We start from the raw sequence: 22,906 nt of genomic DNA, 5'->3' as shown, positions 1-22,906 counted from the left end.
GAGAGAGAGAGAGAGAGAAACAGCACGAGAGGGGAGAGGGTCAGAGGGAGAAGCAGGCTCCCTGCCGAGCAGGGAGCCCGATGTGGGACTCGATCCCGGGACTCCAGGATCATGACCTGAGCCGAAGGCAGTCGCTTAACCATCTGAGCCACCCAGGCGCCCGACCATTACTTTATTTTTTTTTTTTTAAAGATTTTATTTATTTATTTATTTGAGAGAGAGAGAGAGAGAGAGAGAAACAGCACGAGAGGGGAGAGGGTCAGAGGGAGAAGCAGACTCCCTGCCGAGCAGGGAGCCCGATGCGGGACTCGATCCCGGGACTCTGGGACCATGACCTGAGCCGAAGGCAGCCGCTTAACCAACTGAACCACCCAGGCGCCCGACCATTACTTTATTTTTTAAGATTTATTTATTTTAGACAGAGATTGAGGGAGAGGGAGAGAGAGTCCTAAGCAGACTCCACACTGAGCATAGAGCCCGACGTGGGGCTTGATCCCACGACCCTTAGATCATGATCTGAGCTGAAACCAAGCGTGGGACAGCCAATCGATTGTGCTGCCAGGCGCCCCTCGCGACCATTACTGTTTTTAGAAGCAGATTTCTCCTCTTGCTCCCACCCCCCAAAAACCTGCGTGAAGGAGCATATACTTATTAGAGCCCTTCCCAAACCTAGTTAGGTATTAGGATTGCTGCTCTAAAATGAGCCATTTCCCCCAAAGCCTTGGCGGATGCTAATGGCTGCCTCTCCAAGCCTACCCCCCCACCCAGCTTCCACAGCAGACTCAGCCTTCTTCCTGCTGGTACAGCCCTGGTCCGTCCCCCCGTGACCCACCTCCTTCCTAACATAGGCAAGTCCTGGGGAGCCTAAGGCAGTCGTGGGGGCCATGTTCCCCTTGCCTAGGACTGGTTGAGGGTAATCTTATGACTAATTGCTGGCTGATGACCCAGGAGGAGGAAGGTTCGAGGCCCCAAATTCTTTGCTCTTCGAAAAAGACACACAGGGGAGAAAAGATCCTTTTACTTCCACTGGGCATAGTCATGTCTTTACCTAACGCCTGGAATGGAGGTGGCTTAAGTTGATCGGACAGAAGGAAAGATGTCCATGAGTCTTTGAAGTGATTAGCCCTGGTGCCACCCTGCCCTTGAAACAGCTGGATATTTATTCCATTTTGAGTTGGGGTTCCTGATACTTGCAGCCGGCCAAACACCCTCACTGATACACCCCAGTCATTTTTAGTGTTGATCTATTGTTAGCCCTTATGGAACATTCCGGACTGAGCTGACCATGGCAATGGAGATTGGGACTTTGTCTCTGTTCACCGCCATGTGACTCCAACGCTTCAGACAGTAGGCCTGGGAGGCACAGATGGATTCATTGATCTTCTGTGTTCACTGTGCCTGGCCCGTCAGAGACGCTCAGTGAATGCTTGTTGAGAAAGTTCTCTTTCATGTTGGTGGTGTTTCACGGGAGCAGTGCTGCTGGGCCTGCTGGTTGTTTGTTTGTTGTGATTAAATGAATGGGAGAGCCTTCTTTAATCATGCTATGCACCAACCTCTTCCAAGTTTTCGCATGAAACCTACCACACAATTAGTATCCTGCCTATGGCTAGTATTTAGTAGTTTAACACAGATATGGTAAGTCTGGAGTCCACACCCAGGACTTCTGACACCCTCACCTGGGCTGTTTCTCCATCGGCCCGGGTCACAGTGGGCTGAAAACCCAGGTGTTAGGGGGGCTCATGTTTTCTTAAAGTTGCTCTTGATGGTGGTAGTGTGAGGATGTCCTTTAGCATTAGGGAGTCACCTTGCAGAGAGCCTCCCCACCTCTCATGGGCATAAGTGTGACCTTAAGAACTAGCAGCATGTTGGACGTGCTGTGGAATATCCCTTGTCCTCGAAGGACTTGGGCCAATCTCGAGCCCCATGCTCTCTGGGTAGGGCCCCCGAGGGTTCCTTCTTGGCTCCGGTACGGAGCCTTGGAGTTTTGCTTTGGCCATTTACGAGCTCTCCCACCCCACTGCTGTGGTGTGCACACCCGATTTACATCGTTATCCCCCCGGTGATTAGAGAGTCTGACATGGGAATGGGAGCCACTCGCCCCCTTGCTTCCTGCCAAGTGGAGGAGAGACGTCTGTGTTTTGTTTCACACGTGTGCTGCGAGCCAGGCTCCATTGAGATGGAGAGGTATGGGAAGTGGCTGTCAGGATTGGGGCTGGCTTCTCCGACAGGGCCTGCGGCGGGGGCCACTTCAGAGGGAGATTCAGGCAGAGTGTCTGCTCCGGGAGCCTTGGGGCGCCTTTGATGTGGGTGGCTTGGGGACCAGCCTTTGGACGGCGCTGCGGAGTGAAGCGGACCGGTGTTTCCCATCTGCAGGTCAAGCCCGAGGTGTGGCTTGGCACTTGCAGCCGTGTCTGCATTTCATCTCCTCCAGGCCCCCCGTGGAGCATATGTCTAGACAGCTATGGAATAAAATGCTCAGTTACCAAGTAGGAGTTTGGCCAGCAGAGGTATGGCTGCGTTGAGCAGACAGACCCGTGGTGAGGACTCTCTGGAACAGCTGGAGAGCCTGATGCTCGTGGGGCCAGCAGCACTGGTGGGGAGCAGCCCAAAAAGGCACGTTGGCATCCTGGAGAGCTGTAAGTCTGGCCTGGCCCACATTTCCGTCCCATGTCACTCCCTTGCAAAGATTTCTGCCTACACTTAGATTCCAGGTTAACACGTACTCGGAGTGCAGGTCTGAGAGTTAGGAAGCCTGTTCTCTTCTTTAGCCAGGCTGCTCATTAGCTGGGGGAAGCCACCCCACCTCTGAGTCTCAGTTCACCTCTGTAAAATGAGGGGACGCCCGCCCTAACACCCCTGGTGGCCATGAAAGGCTTCGTCAGCTGGGAGGTAGAAAGTGCATTCCTTTCACGTCAATCAAGCCTTGCTATTACAAGCCCCACCCCCTTGGGCTATGTCCACTTGCTTATTTCTGTCTCCGATTGTCCTTCATGATCTAGAAGATGCTTGAGGGAATAACAGCTTATATGAGGCAGAGCTCATGTGGCCCAGGGGTACCATTGGTGCAGGTCTGACTGGCCACTTGGGGTCCAGATGTCCCCCTGTTTTGTTCAAGTGAGGACTGGTTCTTGGGGAGACTCCGGGCTAGTATCCCTGGTGTCCACTTGTCCAGGCCCGTGTGGTCCCCTCAGTGTGACAACTTCACAGTGTGCTGGGGGTCCCGGGCCCTCCCCGGTGAGCGTGGCGGAGCAGCATGCAGGCCCCGGATGCTCTCCCCCCAGCAGGGTGTCACTCCTCTGTTCTCACAGCTTCTGCTGTCCCAGAAGTGTTTGCCTCCCTGCCTTGTTTGCTGGGCCTGAGCTCAGACTGGGAAAAGAAGAGCTCGGGGCAGGGGGCAGGGTTGTCTTGAGGCCCCTCTGCCTTCTGAACCCCAAGAACTGGGGGCCTGCGTCTGCCCCCTTCCGAGGCGGTGGAGGTGGAGTGCAGGGATACAGGGTAGGCAAGGGCTAGTTAGGATCTCCATTGCCCTGCCCCAGGGAACTTTCTGATGTGGTTCCCAGTTTGTGGCTGAGCTGATGTGGGCTAGGCCCACCTCTCTGTTTGAACTTGATCTCTTGCCTTGAAGTTGGTGAAAAGCGACGGTGATCTTGGGCAGCCAGATACACCCAGCCCCAGGAGCCTTCACTGCCATGTCCCCTTGCCCAGCCCTGAAGGAGCGGCAGCGTCCCCAGCAGGCCTCCCCCAGACTGGCCCCGTGCACATCACGGGCCCCGCTTGCCCACCCGCTGTGACTGTCGGATGAAATCATTCCTGGCAGGGGCGGCTGGCATGGGCCCAGGGTAAACAGGCCAAGCTGAGCTCGCTGGCGTGCTGCTGGGCGCCGAGGAGCTCGGGGGGTGCGGAGCGGCAGGCCTGCCCCTTCCAGAACAGCGCCGGGTACTCTGGCCTCAGGTGACCCCAGGGGTCACTGTTAGGGTAGCCCTGTGCCACCAGCCTTTTCCTGGGCGGAAGGCTGGGTGACACGGACTAGCCTGTGGGAGTTTAGTTGCTGGGGTTCCCCCACTGGGTCTGCACAGACCCCCACGCCAGCAAGAGTCACCAACACTTAGGTGACGCTTACCTGTACGACTGACATGATGCTTCACATGAGCCAGGTGATATTTAAGAGCCGTTCAGGTCTTGTCACCTCATTCTCACAACCAACTCATGAGGGAGGTGTGCCACGGTATTCCCATTTTCCAGGTGAGAATACTGAGGACCCGAGTGGCTGTAGCATCGGGCCAGGATCTAATTTAGGCCTGGCCAGGGGTCTGAGCTCTTGACAGCTCTCCTGGGCCTCTCGCTGGCTGTGCTCTGAGGGGCATTCCTTCTCATGCCGTTTCTCGAAGCCAGTCTTAGATCCCTTCTTCAACATTCTTTCCTCCATGAACTTTCTGGCCCAGCATCTTCCTTATTTGGGGTGGGGAGGGGCTTTCGTGGCACAGTGCCGTGGAGCCAATGAAGAGTCTGGGTTCGGGGCCACAGTCCCAGGTGTGAGTCTCTGCTCTGTCTCGAGTCACCCAGTCTCTTTTTTTTTTTTAAAGATTTTATTTATTTATTTGAGAGAGAGAGAAAGCATGAGGTGGGGAGGGTCAGAGGGAGAAGCAGACTCCCTGCCAAGCAGGGAGCCCGATGCGGGACTCGATCCCGGGACTCCAGGACCATGACCTGAGCCGAAGGCAGTCGCTTAACCAACTGAGCCACCCAGGCGCCCAAGATCCCTTCTTCAACATTCCTTCCTCCATGAACTTTCTGGCCCAGCATCTTCCTTATTTGGGGTGGGGAGGGGCTTTCGTGGCACAGTGCCGTGGAGCCAATGAAGAGTCTGGGTTTGGGGCCACGGTCCCAGGTGTGAGTCTCTGCTCTGTCTCGAGTCACCCAGTCTCTTGGAGCCTTAATTTCTTCATCTGTGAAATGGGCCCAGTGATCACCCCACCTCACCTCATCTGCTGGTGTCTGCTCTATCCCCGTCAGGGCAGATGTGAAAGTAACCTCTCATTTCTACTCACCCCACCCTCCCGGCACCCCCCCCCCCCACCTCTTCCTTTCTTTTTTGAGGTGGACAAACAGGAGGATCCTGAAAGTGCAATTTGCATGAGGCCGAGGCGGGGTCTCGGCTTCCTGGGCCTGGTCCCCGTTGTTTGGGGCAGCTGCTCGTCTTGTTGGGGAACAAAGGCGAGGGGTTTGCGTGGCTCAGGAAGGAAGGGAGGGGGAGGGCCTCAGGCCTTCCTGATGGAAGCCCAGCTCTCCTCAGCCCTGGCCACTCCAGCTGGCTTGATTTTGTCCTGTGTTAGTTTGAAGACTTGTTTGGAGCTTCTGGATCTGCCCGGCCCTCCAAGGGCATCAGGCATGGGGCTTGTTGGGCTAGTCAGTTCACCTGGGCCGGGGAGCAGAGGTGGTTGATGGAGGGTCTTTTCAGGCGAGGAGAGAGCCTACTTCTTGGGTCTTGGTGTTGGTGGAGGGGTGAGGGGAGAGGGGAGCTGGATGCCTTGCGGCCCTAATCCCCTCCCTGCCCCTCACCAGAATTGTCTTGTACTTAGTACAGAGACTCACCCAACGGGGCCTGTGCAGTTCCAACCCTCAGGGCTCCCGACTCCCCAGGACTCTGGACAGATGTGCCTCTGATATGTGGGGGCCGTTCCAACCTTCCCTTCCACCCCGGGCTGTGTGGGCTCTGGGTCCTTCAATGCCTCTTCACTCTAAGATGGCCTTAGGCAGCCCAGCCCCAAATCCAGACTTGGTCTCCTGGTCTCAAAGTTTCATGAAGTCTGTGCTGATCGCTTCAAGATGTGTGACCCCGAGACAGCCTCCCGTGACCTTCTGTGTTTTCCTTGGCCAGCGGCTTCAGGCTTCAGTGGTCCCTGGCCCCGCGACAACTTGCAACATGCTGATGATAGTGGCCTTGGTCTGGGAAGGGATGGCGGGCCTGGCCTCACTTTCCCACAAGGCCTATCGCTGCTTGGCCCTCCCCGACGTCCGTGCGTCCGTCCGTTCTGTTAACCAAATGCAGCAATGCCAACCTTGTGGTTCCAGGGAAGGCTGCCTGTTCTGTTGCTTGGCCGCTCCTCAGAGCTGAGACCGGGCGAGTTTGTGGTCGCCATCGGAAGCCCATTTTCCCTTCAAAACACAGTCACCACTGGGATCGTCAGCACCACCCAGCGCGGTGGCAAAGAGCTGGGGCTCCGGAACTCGGACATGGACTACATCCAGACGGACGCCATCATCAACGTGAGCCCCGCGGGGTCGGGTCGGGTGTCCGGAAAGCCGGGCTTAGGGGCCAGGGGTGCAGTCAGGACCCTCAAGGCGCGCCCCTTGAGCAGATGAGGTGGAGGGGTGGTCCTCAGCCTTAGCAATCTGCAGGGACTCCTGTGAAGGGGACTTGAGATATGCAAGGTCTGCAGCTCAGAGGAGCTCCCCATCCCACCCGAGGGGCTGTGGCTCCTCTCCTTCCAGACCCCTTGGTGGAGCTGCTTTTGAGGCTTTGTGCAGGAGGGATGCTCCCCCTGGTACAGGCATTAAATCCGTCCCGAGGTGTTCGCTCTGTCTTGGGGCACAGTCTGAGCGTTAGGCCCATACCGTCTGATGTCTAAGGAGGCCGGGCATTGCTCCGCACCATCTCATCAATGGAATCTTTTTTAAATCACGTTTTTTTCCCCTTCAGCTGTCTTCTTACAGGACTGACGTTTCTAAAGAGCAAGGTCCCTCCCCCCACCACATCTGTTTAATAGATAAGAAAAACTGTGTTTTATGCACTTGCTGCCTCTAGTAGGTTTTATTCCCAAACTTTTTTGTGATCTGCATGAAGTAATGGAAAAAGAACAATCCATGTGGATTTCCAGCAGCAAAGCAGGGATCACAGTGGGGGGTGGGGGGGTGGGGGGGTGCAGATTTGAAATACTCGAGCCAGTTGGCAGCCAGGCTGTTGTCAAGAGAAGGAAGTAGTTTTGGGTGTTGTGGGGAGGTCATGGTTGGCCTCCGGGCTTTGGAGCCAAAAAAAAAAAAAAAGCCATTTATGGCACATCTAAAACTTTCTGAAAAAATATAAGGTCCCTTTCTCCAGCAAAATATTAGGTTGACAGGAACAAATCCGAAAAAAGAACGTGCACTCAGGGGCATGCCAGGCAGGGAGGTACTTTGGGGCTTCTAAAGACGTGAACTCATAACCTTTTATTAATTTTTGCTTAATTTCAGTATGGAAACTCGGGAGGCCCGTTAGTAAACCTGGTAAGGCTTTTTTTTTTTTTTAAATCTATGTCTATGCTTTTTTTTTTTTTTTTACTTTCTTTTCAGACATGAACTTGCCAAAGCACGTTATCTAATTCTTTTAAAGGGAAATCTGTGAATGTACTGTATCCTTGCAAATTACCCTTCTTATCTTTTCTGGAAAGAGTAAGGCCTGCTGGAGTCGGGGTTGGAAATGTTATGCCAGCAGACACACTTGTGTTTCAGAGTCACGAGTCAATGCAGTGGAATTCAGGTCCGGTTCAGGAGTAGCCGGAGGAGCAGGCCTTTATTTTAAAGGTGTCCGCAGTTCTGGCCTGTGACAGAAAGGCACGGCCTTCAGATGAGGTGTCCAGGCTGCTGCAGGAGCTGGCTTGGCTCGTCCACAGTCTCTGTGTTGGCCAGGAGCCCTCCCTCAAGACCTGGCTGGAACGAGGAGGTGCCCCCGCTCACAGAGATGTCACTTCTGTCTGTATTTAAAGATGTACGCGCAAGAAAGGGAAGCCTGAGACTCTGTCAGAGTGAGGCCAACCCAGCTCAGGGGTCACCCAGCTCTATGCGCCTGTCCCTCGACGGAACTGAGGCCGTCTTTAGCGAGGCCCAGGGTGGCAGTGCCTCCTGGAAGGTTCTTGGTGTCGGGGACCGAGTTCCCAGCACTGCAGGAAGTACCAGCAGGGACTGAGGCTCTGTGACATGCAGAGGAAGTGGGGGGCGGCAGCCTGCAGCCCCGGCAGCATCTGCGGCTGCTCAGACAGAGCTGCATTTCCCTGGGAGCGCCAAGTGCTAAGGTTGTCCTCCCTGGTCTGGGCAGAGGCATCTTAAGATCATTGGAAATGGAAGAAGCCGGAGGGCACAGCCACCGGAAGGATTCTGAGACATAGTCCCTGTGAAAGGAGCAAAGGGGCACCAGGAAACCACCTGCTAAAGGCTGTTACTATGGCACGGTGGTCCCAGAGGACCGAGCCTGCTGTGTGTCGGATCTCCCCTTGCTAAGCGTGGGTCCTGCTGCCCAAGTGATGCCTCCCCCTGCGGCCCTGGGACCCCCCCTTTCCTCCAGCTCCCCCACCCCACTCATTCAGGAGCTCAAAGACTTCCTTCATACAAATGATCTGTTCGTCTTCTGGTAAACCTTCATGGATTCAGTAGGCTGTTTGCATCTTGCTTTTCAGGATGGTGAAGTGATTGGGATTAACACTCTGAAGGTGACCGCTGGAATCTCCTTTGCAATCCCATCTGATAAGATTAAGAAGTTCCTCACCGAGTCCCATGACCGCCAGGCCAAAGGTAAAGCGCGGCCCTCACAGCCGTGGGAGGTTCGAGCAGGAAGCCACACATCTGAACATCAGCCAAGCCTTTCAGATTGAGAAGGGGGGGGTGGGATGCACATTGTTAGGCCCCTGGTATTAGGTCACAGGTGTTTGACCCTTGACCATGAACGTTTCATATGGTTTAGTCTAATAGGTACCAGGCAGGATCGGAGGTGATTTCTAGACATCATTTTACTTCGTTAAGTTCCTTTGCCCTATCAGGTGGGAAGTATTAGTCCCATTTCACTGATGAGAAAACTGAGATTCAGGGAGATCGTTCCATTCACAAACGTTTATTGACCCATCTGCTTGGGGTGAGGCTGGGTGTTCCCTGGCTCCACGGGGACATTCTGCCTGGGGGAGGAGGAAGGTTGACGGTAGGCAAACAGGCAAGATTTCAGATACCAGTGACGCTTCCCTGCAAATGAAGCCGGGTGGCGAGCTGGGGAGTGACAGGGTTGTGGGGGGTGGCATTCCAGACCCAGGAATAGCAGACTCAGGGCCTCGGCTGGGAGCACAGCACAGCGAGTAGATCTTGTGGCTGGAGTGCAGTGAACGTGCAGAGTCACACGGATGGATGTGGAAAGAGGTCAGCCAGGGTCACACTGGCCAAGGTGAAGGCCTTGGGGCACACGTCCGCAAGTACGACAGGGAACAGGAAAGTTCATGATCTGGTGGATGTCTTTGAGAAGTGTTTCTCATGGTGGGTGGAGACTCTGCTAGAGGGGCTGGGTAGAAGCTGTAGGACCAGGGAAGAGGCTCTCCCAGTCATCCACACCAGGGTGGGACGAAGGGGTCATATTCTGGATTTATAGGAGGGACAGAACCCTCATCAGATGTCAGGATAAGGCAAAGAGGAAGCACGTATCACTCTTAGGTTTTTGGCCCCTAACTGAAATGACAGGACTTTCCCAGGTCCCATGGCAGGTAGGAGGGTCTGAACAGGATTCAAACCACAGCCTCAGTGTACCCCGATGGGCCCGACTTTACACTGTCAACCGAGGGATTGACCCTCATAGCTCCTGGTGTCCCCAGGACAACTGCCACCTGGGCTGACCTCTTGTCCTTTTGTTGTCACACCAGGCAAAGCCATTACCAGGAAGAAGTACATCGGCATCCGAATGATGTCACTCACATCCAGGTGGGTAAGCAGGACGTCTGTGTCTCAGATTCAAATAAACCTGAACTTCAGAAGGCTTTCACTGACCATGAAAGAGAAGCCTTATGCTGCTTTAAGCATCTCAGTTTCTGGTTAAAATTGAGAAACATCAGGGCGCCTGGGTGGCTCCGTCAGTTAAGCGTCTGCCTTCAGCTCAGGTCATGATCCCAGGGTCCTGGAATCGAGCCCCACATCGGGCTCCCCGCTCAGGGGGAGTCTGCTTCTCCTTCTGCCTCTTCCCCTCGCCTCGCCCCTGGTCTCGTCTCTTGCTCTCTCTCAAACAAATAAATAAGATCTTAAAAAAATAAAATAAAATAAAATTGAGAAACATCAGGAAAGAGAGGAAGGGCCATGAGCCTAGGCCTCTGGTTTTACCCTTTTTTGTGCATATGTGTGTTTGGAGCAGGTCTTTCCTTCAAGAAGATTCTGCCCTCCTCTTTGAAGGCAGCCCTGAACAGTGGGGCGTGTTGGTCACTCTCCCTCATGCCTCCTTTCACCACTTGTCTGTTGAAACCCACATTCCAGGAGTGCCCCAAGTGCCTTCCTCAGCCCAGAGCGCCTTGCCGTTCCTGAGCCCTGCCGCACGTGGGCTGTGGCTGCCGGAATGCTGGGTCAGGCCCCGATGACAGATGGGCTTGCTTTCCCCGAGCTGGTGGAAGGTGCGGCATGTGGCTGCTAGCCTCATAGCATACCGGTGTTTTAACCTTGATGAGAAAGTCTGGTATCACACACATGCGTCCTGGTAACTAAGGGCACGGTTGAAATGCTTGTCGGTAAAGTCAGCAAGGAGCAGAACGTATTAATATAGGCATTACTACATTAATTATCATCATTATTTTATTATTAATTGATTGTGACTGTGTTACTATAGTTTAGATGTACTCCTGAATATGGACTGAGCTGCCAAGACGAAAATGTGAATCAGTTATTCGTCTGGGAACTGTGGGATTCAGAGGTATGGGGAAGGAATCCAGGCCCTGGCATCTGGCTTCCTGAGTTCTTGTCCCAGCTCTGCTACTTCCTGGCTTATGACCTTGGGAAGGACTTGACCTCTGTGCCTCAGTTTCCTTCTCTCTAGGACAAGGATGACAGTGCAGGCGTTCGGGTGTGTGGGGAGGACCGAGTGACTGAATGTGTGTGAAGGCAAGAATCAGTGGTCGCTGGCCACAGGGTCACTAGCCACTGTTTTTATCAGATGCTTGCCGTGCACCAGGCACTGGGCCGGGTCCTGTGTCCAGACCATCTCACCTAATCCTCAAAACGACCCCGTGTCGTAGAGTGTTGTCATTATTCCTATTTTGTAGGTGAGCCAACTAAGGCACAGAGAGGTTAAGCAATTGCCTGGGCACACACAGAAAGTGGCAGAGCTGGGGCTCCAAACCAGGTCAACTGCCGCACTATGCTCACTCCATAAGTTCTGGTAGCTACTGTTAAATAATTAGTAAAGTTAAAATCGTAATGATAAAGCACTGCCCTTCCTGTTAGCCAGTAAATCTTTGACCCTAGTAAATAGGCGATTTCAAGCAGAATCAAAGCTCCTGGAGGCATTTTATGTTGGAATCAGGGACAGGAGGAGAAGCCGGGTGAGAGCCGAGTCTCAGCCGAGCGAGGCCCCTTGTTACTTAATGTTAATGCAACTGCTCTTCCTCCCGAGCAGCAAAGCCAAAGAGCTGAAGGACCACCATCGAGACTTCCCAGATGTGCTTTCGGGAGCGTATATCATTGAAGTCATTCCTGATACCCCAGCAGCAGCGTGAGTTAGCGTTATTTTCCCTTTGCCTGATGTCCTTATGGTTCCTGGGGGCAGGGGGTGGGGAGGAGGCTGTGTTCTTTTCATACCATCTCAGGTGGTTGTGAGGGTCCCTGATGACATGGTCGGACATCCTTGGTCCGTCTCACCAGCCAGGCCTTCTGACCTGGTTCAGCTCAGGACTCATCAGCAAGAGGGTGCTTCCTGTCTTCAAAAGTCCTCGCTTCATGAGGGGTCATTCAGGTGGAAAGAGCGGTATCGAACTCTTCGTGAGTCTCCGGGGCAGGCCTGGCTGGGGAAAGAGGGTTTAAGGAGCGGTGTCCCTGAGATCTTGGGCAGTGGTCCCCTCCTAGGCCCCCAGACGGACGTATCTCCTCCCAAAGGAGACTTCTCTAATTCTGTCTGTTACCAGTCAGACCATACCTGTCCACACCTCCAGAAGATAGCCTAGGTACCATCAAAGTAACACAAAAAGAAGGAACTCAACCAGCAGTCAGCATCTGTTACCTCTACTGACATAAAGGGCAGAGAGAAGAGCTAGACCAGAGGCCCGCAGACTGTTCCCTGGAGGCTGGATCTGGCCCACTGCCTGCTATAATTTTATACGACCATGGGCTAAGAATAGCCTTTCATTTTTAAACAGTTGAAAAAATTTTTAATTCAGAGTAGTTTTTTATGATACATAAAAATTACATGAAATTGACGTTTCAGGGTCCGTAAGTGAAGTTGCCTAGAGCACAGCCAGTAAACTGGGCCATGCTCGGTAGTCTACACGGCCTGCAGCGGCGGTGAGTTGTGATGGACGCCAGATGGCCTGCGAAGCCCAAAATATTTCCTATCTGGCCCTTTTGGGGAAAAGATTGCTGGTGCTGTGCTAGACTGTTAAGGACCATAATAGCTTATTTGACACCGTCATAGGTAAGAGTGAAAGTTACAGCGATAATAACACAAAGGAAAGCCTCATAATAGCACCATTCCCCCTGCTCCTCTGGGAACTGCCCTCTGAGTTGTGACACCCATTACAAGCAAGTTGGCCATGGTCAGGGTCCATGGTAGGTGGTATATGGCACATCCTTGCCTCTTTGGGGTCCGCCTATCATCCGATCATACCAGTTCTGGGAAGCATTTCTGCACTGGACATGATGGATGACTTGGCCTAAAATTCTCAAAGGAAATAGTGCAATCCATTGGTATTTTAAGCATTCTCACAAAAGTTAACCACCACCCCACCTGATTTGCTCTGGGCTTCTAGGTGCTAAGCCGCGCCTCTGCCAATGTCCAGTCGAGCACCTTCCACGGCAGTTAGACCAGGAGGAATGGAAGCATTAAACTTGTGTTTCCCTTTGTGTTGCAGTGGTGGGCTCAAGGAGAATGATGTCATCATCAGCATCAACGGACAGTCTGTGGTCTCTGCCAATGATGTCAGTGATGTCATTAAAAAGGAAGACACCCTGAACATGGTTGTCCGCAGGGGCAATGAAGACATTATGATCACGGTGATTCCCGAAGAAATCGACCCATAGGTAAAGGCATGAGCTGGATTTCATGTTTCCCTCAAAGACTCTCCAGTGGACGATGCATGATGACTCTGGCTGGTGGCACGGGACACCCAGGACTTTGGACCGCCACGTTGCTTGTCCAGCGGAAACACCTGGCCAACAGAATCCTTCTCGATAGTTTGCAGGCAAAACAAATGTAATGTCATAGATCCACAGGCAGAAGCTCGTCCTTCTGTATCCTATGTACGCAGTGTGCTTTTCCTTGCCGGCTTGGACTATTCCTGCTTAGACAGTCAACATTTGTCTCTTCCTTTTACCGAGTCATCATCTTAGTCCGACTAAGGCAGTTGATGTAATGCATAGATGGAGGAAGGTCCCACAGGAGCCAGGATGGTTCTGGGCACATTTATGCTTTCCTCCCAGTCAGAACCCAGAGGAGGTCGACGCCGGAGACCACGGGTGGGTGAACGTTGGCTTCCAAAATGGCCAGGGTCGCCTCTTTTAGGAAGCTCTTCCAAACTGGGAGCACAGTGACTTTGAGTTTGAGCTATTAAAATACTTCTTCATACTCTGCTTCCTGGCCTGCTTTTTTCCCCTTTCCCTGTGAACAGCTGGTTGCAGTCTCTTTGAAATGGTTACAAGGTCAACAGCAGCTCTTCATTAAGCCACAGTGTCCACGCAGGGTTGAGCCTGAAGGCTTACCAGTTATTTCAAAATCATCATGTGGGGTTTACCAGTGTTACAACTGTGCTCGGCCACTCTGGCTTCATACAATAGGGTTTGAGGACTGTTGCCCTTGCATCTGAAGCTTTTCAAACTAAAGAGAGTTTGCTGACCCCATATATCATGCAGTCAGTCAGCAAAGATTTCCTGAGCCTCTGCTCTGTGCCAGACGTGGTGCTTAAGTACAGAGAGGTCAGTGAGGAGCAGGAGGAACCCAGGCCCTCTGTGCCCCAAGAACTCTCCTGTCCGGAGTCCCCAGAAAGCACAGGCTGATGCCGATTCTAGTTGTCCTAGGTTCTGACATAAGAACTAGACCTTAAGTCTTGGGGGGGGGGTTGGTTAGGGCAGAGCTCCCCTCAACGTGCCCTCAATCAGGTGCAGCTTTAAGCAGCTGGAGGCCGCTCGGTGTCTGTGAAAGCTCCCAGGAGTCTGGGAGGCTGGACCCGTGCAGACTGTTGCAGAAACTTAGCTTGGAAGTTAGCCCAGGCCTGCGTCCCCGGGGAGCGCACACCAGAGAGGAGGTTCTACACCAGGAGCAGAGCTTAAGGCTCTCTATTTGTCCCAGGAAAAAGGGGGGCCTTGGACAGGGGGGGAGTTTCAATTTTCTAGACTGAGAGCTTAATCTTTCCTCGACCAGTGGATCTCCAAGGTCCGGTTCGTAACTGAAGAGGCCGTGGACGGACAAAGGCCCAAGTTCAGTGGAGGGGAAATCCGATTAAGCGAGGCCCTCACAGCAGCCGGGGGCCTGGCAAGCCTGGTGAGCCCCTTTGCTCTCTGCTTACATGACCTCAGGAAACAGAAGAAGCCGGTCCTTTCACTCCTGGCGCGGGTTTTTGCATCGCTTCTCTCTCCACCAAAGGTGATGACTCAGAGAATGGCTCCATCCTCAGGCGTTTTGCCGGTGGCCTTGCTTCGCTGGGTGGTCCCCAGGGCTGAGGTGCTGCCCCGGGTGGGGCGGGTGGCGTTGAGGTCAGAGGCGAGAGCCCATCTGGCTCCAGCTGTCATCGACTCGGGAGATCACAGAAGGTTCTGCGGGAAGCCGTCAGCCTGGACACCGTAGGCTCAGCCCTCGGTAAACACTCAGCAGCCTCTCCGCCTGAGGGGCTGCAGGACTCTGGCGGGGTTGGAGTTTGGCCTGCATATGGGTCGTATACGAGGCCACAAAGGTGGCCGCTTGGCACAGGGTTGACACACTGTGTTTGGTGCCGCAGCTGCACCGACCTGTGGTACCCGGGGTCCTGTGGAGGCTGCTCCCCCCAGCACCCCATGCTCACACTCTTAGGACAGTGGTTTCCTCTTCTTGCTTTGGGTTCTGATGGAGATTTTTGCAACATAAACGAGCTTTACAGCCTGGGAGGCAGACTTGAGTTGAAGGAGCATGGCTTTTGGAGCTAGATACACTTGGGTTCACATCTATGCTCTGGGCGCCTGGGTGACTCAGTGGGTTAAGTGTCCAACTCTTTTTTTTTTTTTTTTTTTTAAGATTTTATTTATTTATTTGAGAGAGAGAATGAGACAGAGAGAGAGAGCACGAGATGGGGGAGGATCAGAGGGAGAAGCAGACTCCCTGCCGAGCAGGGAGCCCGATGCGGGACTCGATCCCGGGACTCCAGGATCATGACCTGAGCCGTAGGCAGTCGCTTAACCAACTGAGCCACCCAGGCGCCCAAGTGTCCAACTCTTGATTTTGGCTCAGGTCATGGTCTCAGGGTTGTGAGATCGAGCCCCGCGTCGGGCTCTGCAGTGGGTGTGGAACCTGCTTGGGATTCTCTCTCTCCCTCTGCCCGTCCAACCCTCAAAAAAAAAAAACAAAAAACCAAACCATGGTCTGCATCTTACTGGCTGTGTGACCTTTGAACAAGTTACTTAACCTCTCTGTGCCTGGTTTCCATCTGTACTGCTTCTTATGGCTGTTGTGGGGGAGCGAATGAGTTAATACACAGCACACGGTGAGCACTTGATAAATATTAGTAACATGGATGTTCACTGATGTCTTCGAGCCTCAGTTTCCCCCTTGGTAAAGGAGGAACTAATCCATGTACCCCCTCGCCCTGGGGCTGGGAAGGCTAACCACGAGGGTGCGTGCTGGAGAGAGGCGCAGCTGCTATTGTTTCTGTTGTTACCCACCTGCCCTTGCCCCTCAACCAACAGCCTCGATAGCGAACATCTGTGGGGCGCTTGCTGCGCGTCAGACGTCACGCTGAGCGTTTTACGTTTATTAGCTGCCCCGTTCTCAGATCGGCCCTGAGCTGGATGCTGTATTTATCCCGTCTGACAGGTGAAGAAATCGATGCTCAGAAATTAAGCATCTTGCTCAAGTCATGGAGCTAATATGCAGGGGCTGGGACTTCAGCCCAGGAGGTCTGAGTGCCTGGCCCGCCTGCGGCGCTGGCAGTCCATCCTTCCCTTCTCAGGATGACGACTCCCAGCCCGTCCACCTCTGTGCCAGTCTCGGTCCATCCCCGCTTCGAGAAGGTGGTTACGGGGGCCTGCAGCCTGCTTGGTTTGTGGTTCCTCCAGACCCTTTCAGATGCCTCCATGGTCCTTTAAGAGCCCCGCCGGCTGGCAGTTGGGCAGTGCCCCCTTCTTGGTCTCCTGCAGAACTCCTGCTCACCCACACCTCTCCCAGTCTTGGCTCCGTGGCTCTAGTCCCTGCTTCCAGCTTTCGTGAAACCTTGAGTGACACCAGTCGGCACATTTGCATGGCTCGGCCGGTCCCCATCCAGCCCTACCAGATGCTTCTCTAGATGCGTGAGCCAGGAGAGAGGCCATGGCACGAAGGGGGCTCCCGGCCATATCTTCTGGGGCCCGGCTGAACGGGTGCTGTGCCCGGAACTACACAGGGTCCCAGTCTTTTCTGGCTGCATTTCTTCATCTGCAGATTTTGAAGAATGCTCCCGTCTGGTGGGTGTGGTGAAGAGCAGCATGCGTTTTTATTAGAACTTGCACCGTGCTTGTCGTTCACCTGGTTCACGCCTCCGACAGGCCTGAGACTTGGACAGCGGCGTGTTGACTGGCTAGCAAGGGCACTCGGGCCGTTTCAGCAAACGTCACTAAGGGGAGGCTGGCCTGAGGTTGTGCGAAAGGGGGCGTGTACCTGGGTGAATGGCCCAGTGCAGGTTCAAGGTCACTGTATGAAAGCTGGCTTCTCCTCTGAAGGTGGTTCCGGGTGAGATCAGAGGTAGGACAGCACTAGGATGGCACACACGTTTCTATTGTGCTCTGCATATGTGGGTCAATGGGTAAGAACTGCCTGCAACACTGGGCTGAGCAGGTGGTAAGACTCAGTGCAACAGCGTTTTACAAGCCAGCCGATGTCCGGGTGTCACTCTCAGCCATCCTGGTAAATGGCTGGCTGGAGGGCGAGCCTGCTCTCACGGCTGCTCTCTGCCCCGTGCCCCTCACCTCCAGGCAGCTCCTCCTTGCCCTGACACTGCCCGGCTTCACCCACTCACCTCCACAGGGCTCCTCCCCAGCCTCCTGCCGGGACCGGCCCCCCACACAGCTCCAAAGAACTCTCGCTCGAACGGACTCATGAGATGTGACTGCCACCCGGGATCTGAGAGAACCATCAGGATGCTGGCTTGGAGAGCCAGGTTTCTGTTTTAAAACACGTGTTGTGGGCTACATTTCAGAGCCCCCCCCCATCCTCACCGCCCCCCCGTCCCACCCCCCATGCTCTCAGCCGCAGCTCGCAGAGGAATCTGGCTGCTAAGCAGGAGGCCAGTTCTTGGGATCAAATAATGCCTGCCTGTTGGAGCCATGGACCAGAGGTGCTTCTGCAGGAGCCCCACGGGCCGCCTACTCTGTCCGCGTCCTGCATCCGGGGCCCAGTTGGGCTGACTCATTGCTGTCCGTGCAGGCTCCCAGAGGGGGCTGGCCGTGACCTTCTGGCACTTCCATCCAAATGTGGGCGGAGCACGAACACAGCGCAGGCCTTCCTGCCATCAGGCAGTGGTTTTATTTAGCATTTTAAAGACTTTTTTTTTTAATTTTATTTATTTATTTGACAGAGACAGCGAGAGCAGGAACACAAGCAGGGAGAGCGGGAGAGGGAGAAGCAGACTCCCTGCTGAGCCGGGAGCCCGATGTGGGACTCGATCCCAGGACCCTGGGACCATGACCTGAGCTGAAGGCAGCCGCTTAACGACTGAGCCACCCAGGTGCCCTTATTTAGCATTTTAAAAAGTGGTGGCCTCAGTGTGGTGCCTGCCAAGGAGCAGCTAAGATCAGATGAAGTAAACACTAACGACAGCGTTTTTAGTTAAAAACAAAAAGCAGCTCAGATGCTTGATGGAAATGGGTCTCTGTCAGATGTGTCTCACTGAGTCAGGTAAGCTCTTGTGCACACGCTGCCTGACCCTGTCTCAGGCGCCCCCCCCCGCCCCCACGCACCCCCACGGTTGTCCCCGCCATTACAGCCACCTGCCGCGGGAGGGCATGGTGTGCGCCTTGCTTCCCAGCCACCTGAGGAAGCAGATATTGTTCCAATCCCCATTTTACAGATGAGGACACCGAGGCCCAGAGCATCAAGTAACCAGCCGGGAGTCCCACGGCAGGGAGGAAGGTAAGGCTGGTGAACCGGGACTCAGGTGTCTGAGTCCAGAACCCTCTCTTTTCGCCATGAGGCCTTTATACACTTTTGCTGATGATGCCCAGGAACCTCTGTAACAGAATTTTCCACTGGACCATCTCTGAAGCGGTAAAGAAACGTTGGCCCGACACAGGCTCGGTGGCTGGTCTGTAAGCAAGACTTTGCAAAACAAGAAAGCTCGCACTCTGTTTCGTGGGCATCACCCCCATGAAGAGGTTGTAAGCGCTGTGAGGAGGACGCGTGTGGGGCCCCGTGTCCATTCACCTGCAGATTGTCCAGACCCCGCCAACTCCTGGCTGGCCTGTGTGTCCTGGTGCCTTTCGCACCGAGCTCTCTTCCAATGAGCCACAGAGCTGGAGCATGAGGGCCAAGACAGTGCCCGGGGTACAAATGTGCTTCGCTGTCAAGGGCCTGGTCTGACACGGAGCATAAAGAACGCATCCTAGAAACCTCAAGGAAGAAAAAGTTAATCCATCATTTATGTAGGACTCAAACGTCCTCAGAAATCCCAACAATCAAGAATCCTCAACTCTTAAAGCTATTTTCTGGCTTGTTAACCTGTTTCCTTCATGAATTAATTGCACTGACATTTAATGACTGGAATCAAGAAAGGTGGAGTGGATGTGGAAGGCTCTGAGCCACTCTCTTGCGTCAATGAAAGTAGATCAAAGCGAACGGAAGTTTCCAGAGAATGTTCTGGTGAATTATGACGATGGAGTTAGGGGCTTACCAACTCAGCCTTACTTTAATCTTCTCCAGGTGCCTGTTCCTGTGACTTTTATCCAGCACCGGTTTCGTGCCTGGCACTGTGTGAAGGCTTCCCAGCGACCATCCCAGGGAATTCCGAACGAGTGACTTGTTGCCGCCGCTTTTCTCCGGAGGAGGAAACCAAAGCTCAGAGAGGCTGCTTTCCCTGTTCAATGACACACAGTAACGAAAGCCAGAGCAGAGGTTGGAAACCAGGATTCGGCCTCCAGAGGCCCTGAGCTGGTTCCCACCCCAGTGGCCCCAGCGCATCCTACTGTTGCAACCCGTAGAGTCTTGTCGTGGCTGCCTCAGCGGTCTGAGCCCCGAGCCCAGTCCCTGCGCAGGACTTAGGTGGGGAAGGGGGCAAACATTTGTCAGCCACGGTTTTCTCATCAGTAAAAATTACTTAAAGTGTGTGAAACTGAAAACCCATACAGAGTAAAAACACTGAAAAGCCTCTGGAAAGAAAACCTGTCCGCACAAAATCTTGCACACAGATGTTTATAGCAGCTTTGTTCATAATTGCCAAAACTTGGAAGCAACCAAGATGTCTGTCAGTAGTCGAATGGATAAATAAACTGTGATACACCCAGACAATAACATTTTATTCAGTGCCTAAAAGAAATGAGCAATCAAAAATGAAAAGACGTGGAGGAACTTTCAATGCATATTTCCGAGCGAAAGAAGCCAGTTTGTAAAGGCTACGTACTGTACGATTCCAACTGTATGACATTCTGGAAGGGCAAAACTGTGGAACAAGAAAAAGTCATCAGTGGCTGCCAGGAGTTAGTGGGGAGAGAGGGATGAGTGATTTTTAGGGCAATGAATAAAAGACAAACATATTTGTCCATATCCAGGGAGAGTGAACTCTAACACAAACTATGGATTCTGGGTGATAACAATGTGTCAGTGTAGGCTGTAGAAAATATACCATTTTAGTGGGGGATATTGATAATGGGGGGGCTGGGGGTTAGTGGGGGAGAGGTACCTAGGAACTCTGTACTTTCTGTTTAATTTTGCTGTGAGCCTAAAACTGCTCTAATAAAAATAAGGCCTATTAATTAAAATTAAAAAGTGAACTTCTGAACAATATGAGGTTCTAGATCAAGCCCTAGAGCCAAAGGAAGCACCTGTCTGATCCAGAAAAATGCTTCAGATTCAGCTCACCCCCACTAGCCTCCAGCAGCAGCCCCCTTCTGCTTCCCTTGGCCCAGATTGCAGATCCAAGACAGGTGTTCTGGGCAAAGGTGAGCGGGGAGGCTCCTTTGGAGAAGAACTTCTCAAAGCAAGAGTCTCTCCCAGCAGGTTCAAGCCTGCGGACTTGACCCTAAACAAAACTGAAAAATCCAAGTATAATTGCTGGGAGTGTGGCCACTGGCCCCTCCATGGCGCTCACATGTTTCCAAGCCCTGTTCCTCGCAACCTGACCAGCCCCAGCTTTCTGATCTGTCCTTTTCCCATGACGGAAACACGTGTTCCCATGGAAAAAAAAAAATCTGCTCTTGACCCATGAGGCCTGGGAGCGCTGTGCCTCAGGCTGGGGTGGCGCTGTGAGGCGTTCCACGTGGGGGCCACCCTTGCGTGAGTTTCTCCACCCTGGGTGCAGACCCCTCTCCTGTGGCATTGCCCTGTCCTTGTGACAAAATTCCTTACAGCCCAGAAAGGACGAGGAGGCTTTTGGTGGCCAGAGCTGCCTCTGCTCCACGAAGTGACCATCACGTCCTCCTTGGGCTCTTGGGCCATGCCATTCGCCCCTTGCATTGTGCACCTGCCTGGCGGACGTGCTCTCTTCCCTTCACGCATCTCCCCCCGCCAAGCCCCCTCAGCTGTGTGGGGCTACTCGATTTGGGACCACCCGGTCTCTGCTCAGACAGGGCCCCTCTCCTCCCACGGGTTGTTCTTATAACCTCCTCTTTATCTGTGAAGTGGGCATACTGCATCTGAGCCCCAGAACTCGTAAATTATTTATTACTGGGCTAGCAGAGCGGCAAAGTTTCCATTAAACCCCTTGGCTGTGATGATGGCAGAGGTGTGTCCACTAGGGGGTGAACTGGTCTCATGAAACTCGGGGGAGGTGTCAGGAGACCTGGAGGCGAAAGGGAAGGATGCCTGGAGGAAGTAGCCAAGAGAGCTAGATGCTGCGGGCAGGAGTGGGCAGCTTCGTCCGGCCTCGGGCCGTGGCCCTGAGGCCACCGTCTGCGCTCCGGCCGCCCCAGCCCCTTCTCTTGCATGTTACTCATGGACCGCATTTACCTGTTTATTGCTTGTTTCTCTGGCTAAAATGTAAGCCCCTGTGAAGGCAGGGACCTTAGGCGCAGCCTCTCCACAGCCCCGTGCAAGCAGGAGAGCGTCGTAGGCGAGGAGCCCTGGAGGAGTCTCCGAAGAGGGGCAGCTGCTGGAGAAACGTCTGCGGCGTCCTGCCTGTTCTACGGGAAGCATCCTGCAGCCTCTGGCTTCCTGCACTTTGAAATTTGGGACTATTTTAGGACCTAAGGGGCAGGGGAGCACCGCTTAGCCCTGGGAGCACCTCTTTGATCTTCCATTTGGGTGGCTCTTTTCCGCTCCTGCTGTATTTATCTCCCCTTTATTGCTAAGCATTTCTCCCATTTCTGAAGGTTAGCGGGATTTAGTTTCCCCCACGACACTGGGCTGTGACCTGGTTTAAGCCACTGTGCGTTTGCTAGTGGGGACGCACCTGGCCTGAGGACCCCCTCCACCGTGGGTTCCTCACCCCACACACCCACTCAGAGCAGAGCCTGGGAACCTGCCTGCTAACAGGCACTCCAGCTGAGAACCCCTGCCGGGGGAGGCCAGCCCTGTCTCCTTCTCATGCTGGGCAGGGAACGGTGGGAACCAAGGTGACAAGTGGGTCTTCTCCAGGGTGGCAAATTGTCAGGCCAGGAACGTTTATTTACGGCCATGTCTGCCTTCTTCTGTGCCCACACCCCACCCCCCAGGGTCCCTGGGCACCCCCATCATTGGATGCTTTCTCGGGCTCTGATGTCAGTCACTTGCCCCTTTCCGGGATGCTGAGCCGGTCCCCTCTCTGGACTTCTTGAGCCCTCACTGGTATTACCGGTTGAGGTTGCTGGGGTTCCAGGCAGTGGGTGGGGGGAGAAAGGGGCACAAGTAAGGAGGAGGAGCCAGCAAGCACGATGGGTCCAGCTCGGGGTGAGGCAGAGGCAGGATCCGAGCAGAACTGGGTCAGAATCCACCAGCTGCTAGGTGCACAACTGGGAATGCATTTTAACCAGCATCTCAGGTGACGTCACAAACGTTCTTCAGTCAACTCAGGCCTTGGGCCTCGGTTTCTTCCTGTCTCTCAGTAAGCAAACACCCATCCTCCATCCAACCAGGTTTAACAATTGTTTACACTTTGCTATATTTCCTTTTGATAAATAAAAAAAGAAACACCCTACACACATATCTGAACTTTCCTTTGACTGCTTTCACCCAATCCCACTCTTCCTGCCTCCTTATCCCCTTGTTAATTTGGTGTGTCATTTTTTTCATACATTTATATACTACATATATATCTAATGGGCAGTGTGTATTGGTTTATGTGGGCTTTAGGAATTTCGTTAATGATATCTAGTGTGTATTACTCTACAACTTTGTTTTTTTTTTTTTACTCAACTGTGTCTTTTGAGATCTATCCTCTGTGTGTGTGTGTATATATATGTACATATGTAAAATGTATATATAATATGTATACATATAAAATAAGTATATATACACACATACACATATTTCTTTTTTTAAATTTTTTTATTGTTATGTTAATCCCCATACATTACATCATTAGTTTTAGATGAAGTGTTCCATGATTCATTGTTTGCGCATAACACCCAGTGCTCCATGCAGAAC

The 22,906-nt window shown here is 53.2% G+C and overlaps 1 protein-coding gene across 1 annotated transcript in view; it reads left to right on the top strand.

Annotated features, from left to right (window-relative positions):
• HTRA1 (HtrA serine peptidase 1) overlaps positions 1–13,548 on the top strand; it is a 51,721-nt gene extending 38,173 nt beyond the window's left edge. Inside the window, exons 4-9 of the mRNA XM_081823341.1 lie at positions 6,073–6,267; positions 7,231–7,263; positions 8,430–8,544; positions 9,651–9,708; positions 11,384–11,479; positions 12,831–13,548. Coding sequence (XP_081679467.1) covers positions 6,073–6,267; positions 7,231–7,263; positions 8,430–8,544; positions 9,651–9,708; positions 11,384–11,479; positions 12,831–12,999 — 666 coding nt within the window. The 3' untranslated portion in view covers positions 13,000–13,548. The remainder of the gene's footprint in view (positions 1–6,072; positions 6,268–7,230; positions 7,264–8,429; positions 8,545–9,650; positions 9,709–11,383; positions 11,480–12,830) is intronic.
• Positions 13,549–22,906: the final 9,358 nt, after the last annotated feature.

Source organism: Leptonychotes weddellii, chromosome 6 (genome assembly GCF_054177405.1).
Source record: "Leptonychotes weddellii isolate Sample4059 chromosome 6, ASM5417740v2, whole genome shotgun sequence".
NCBI lineage: Eukaryota > Metazoa > Chordata > Mammalia > Carnivora > Phocidae > Leptonychotes > Leptonychotes weddellii.
This window is presented reverse-complemented; position numbering and strand designations above follow the sequence as displayed.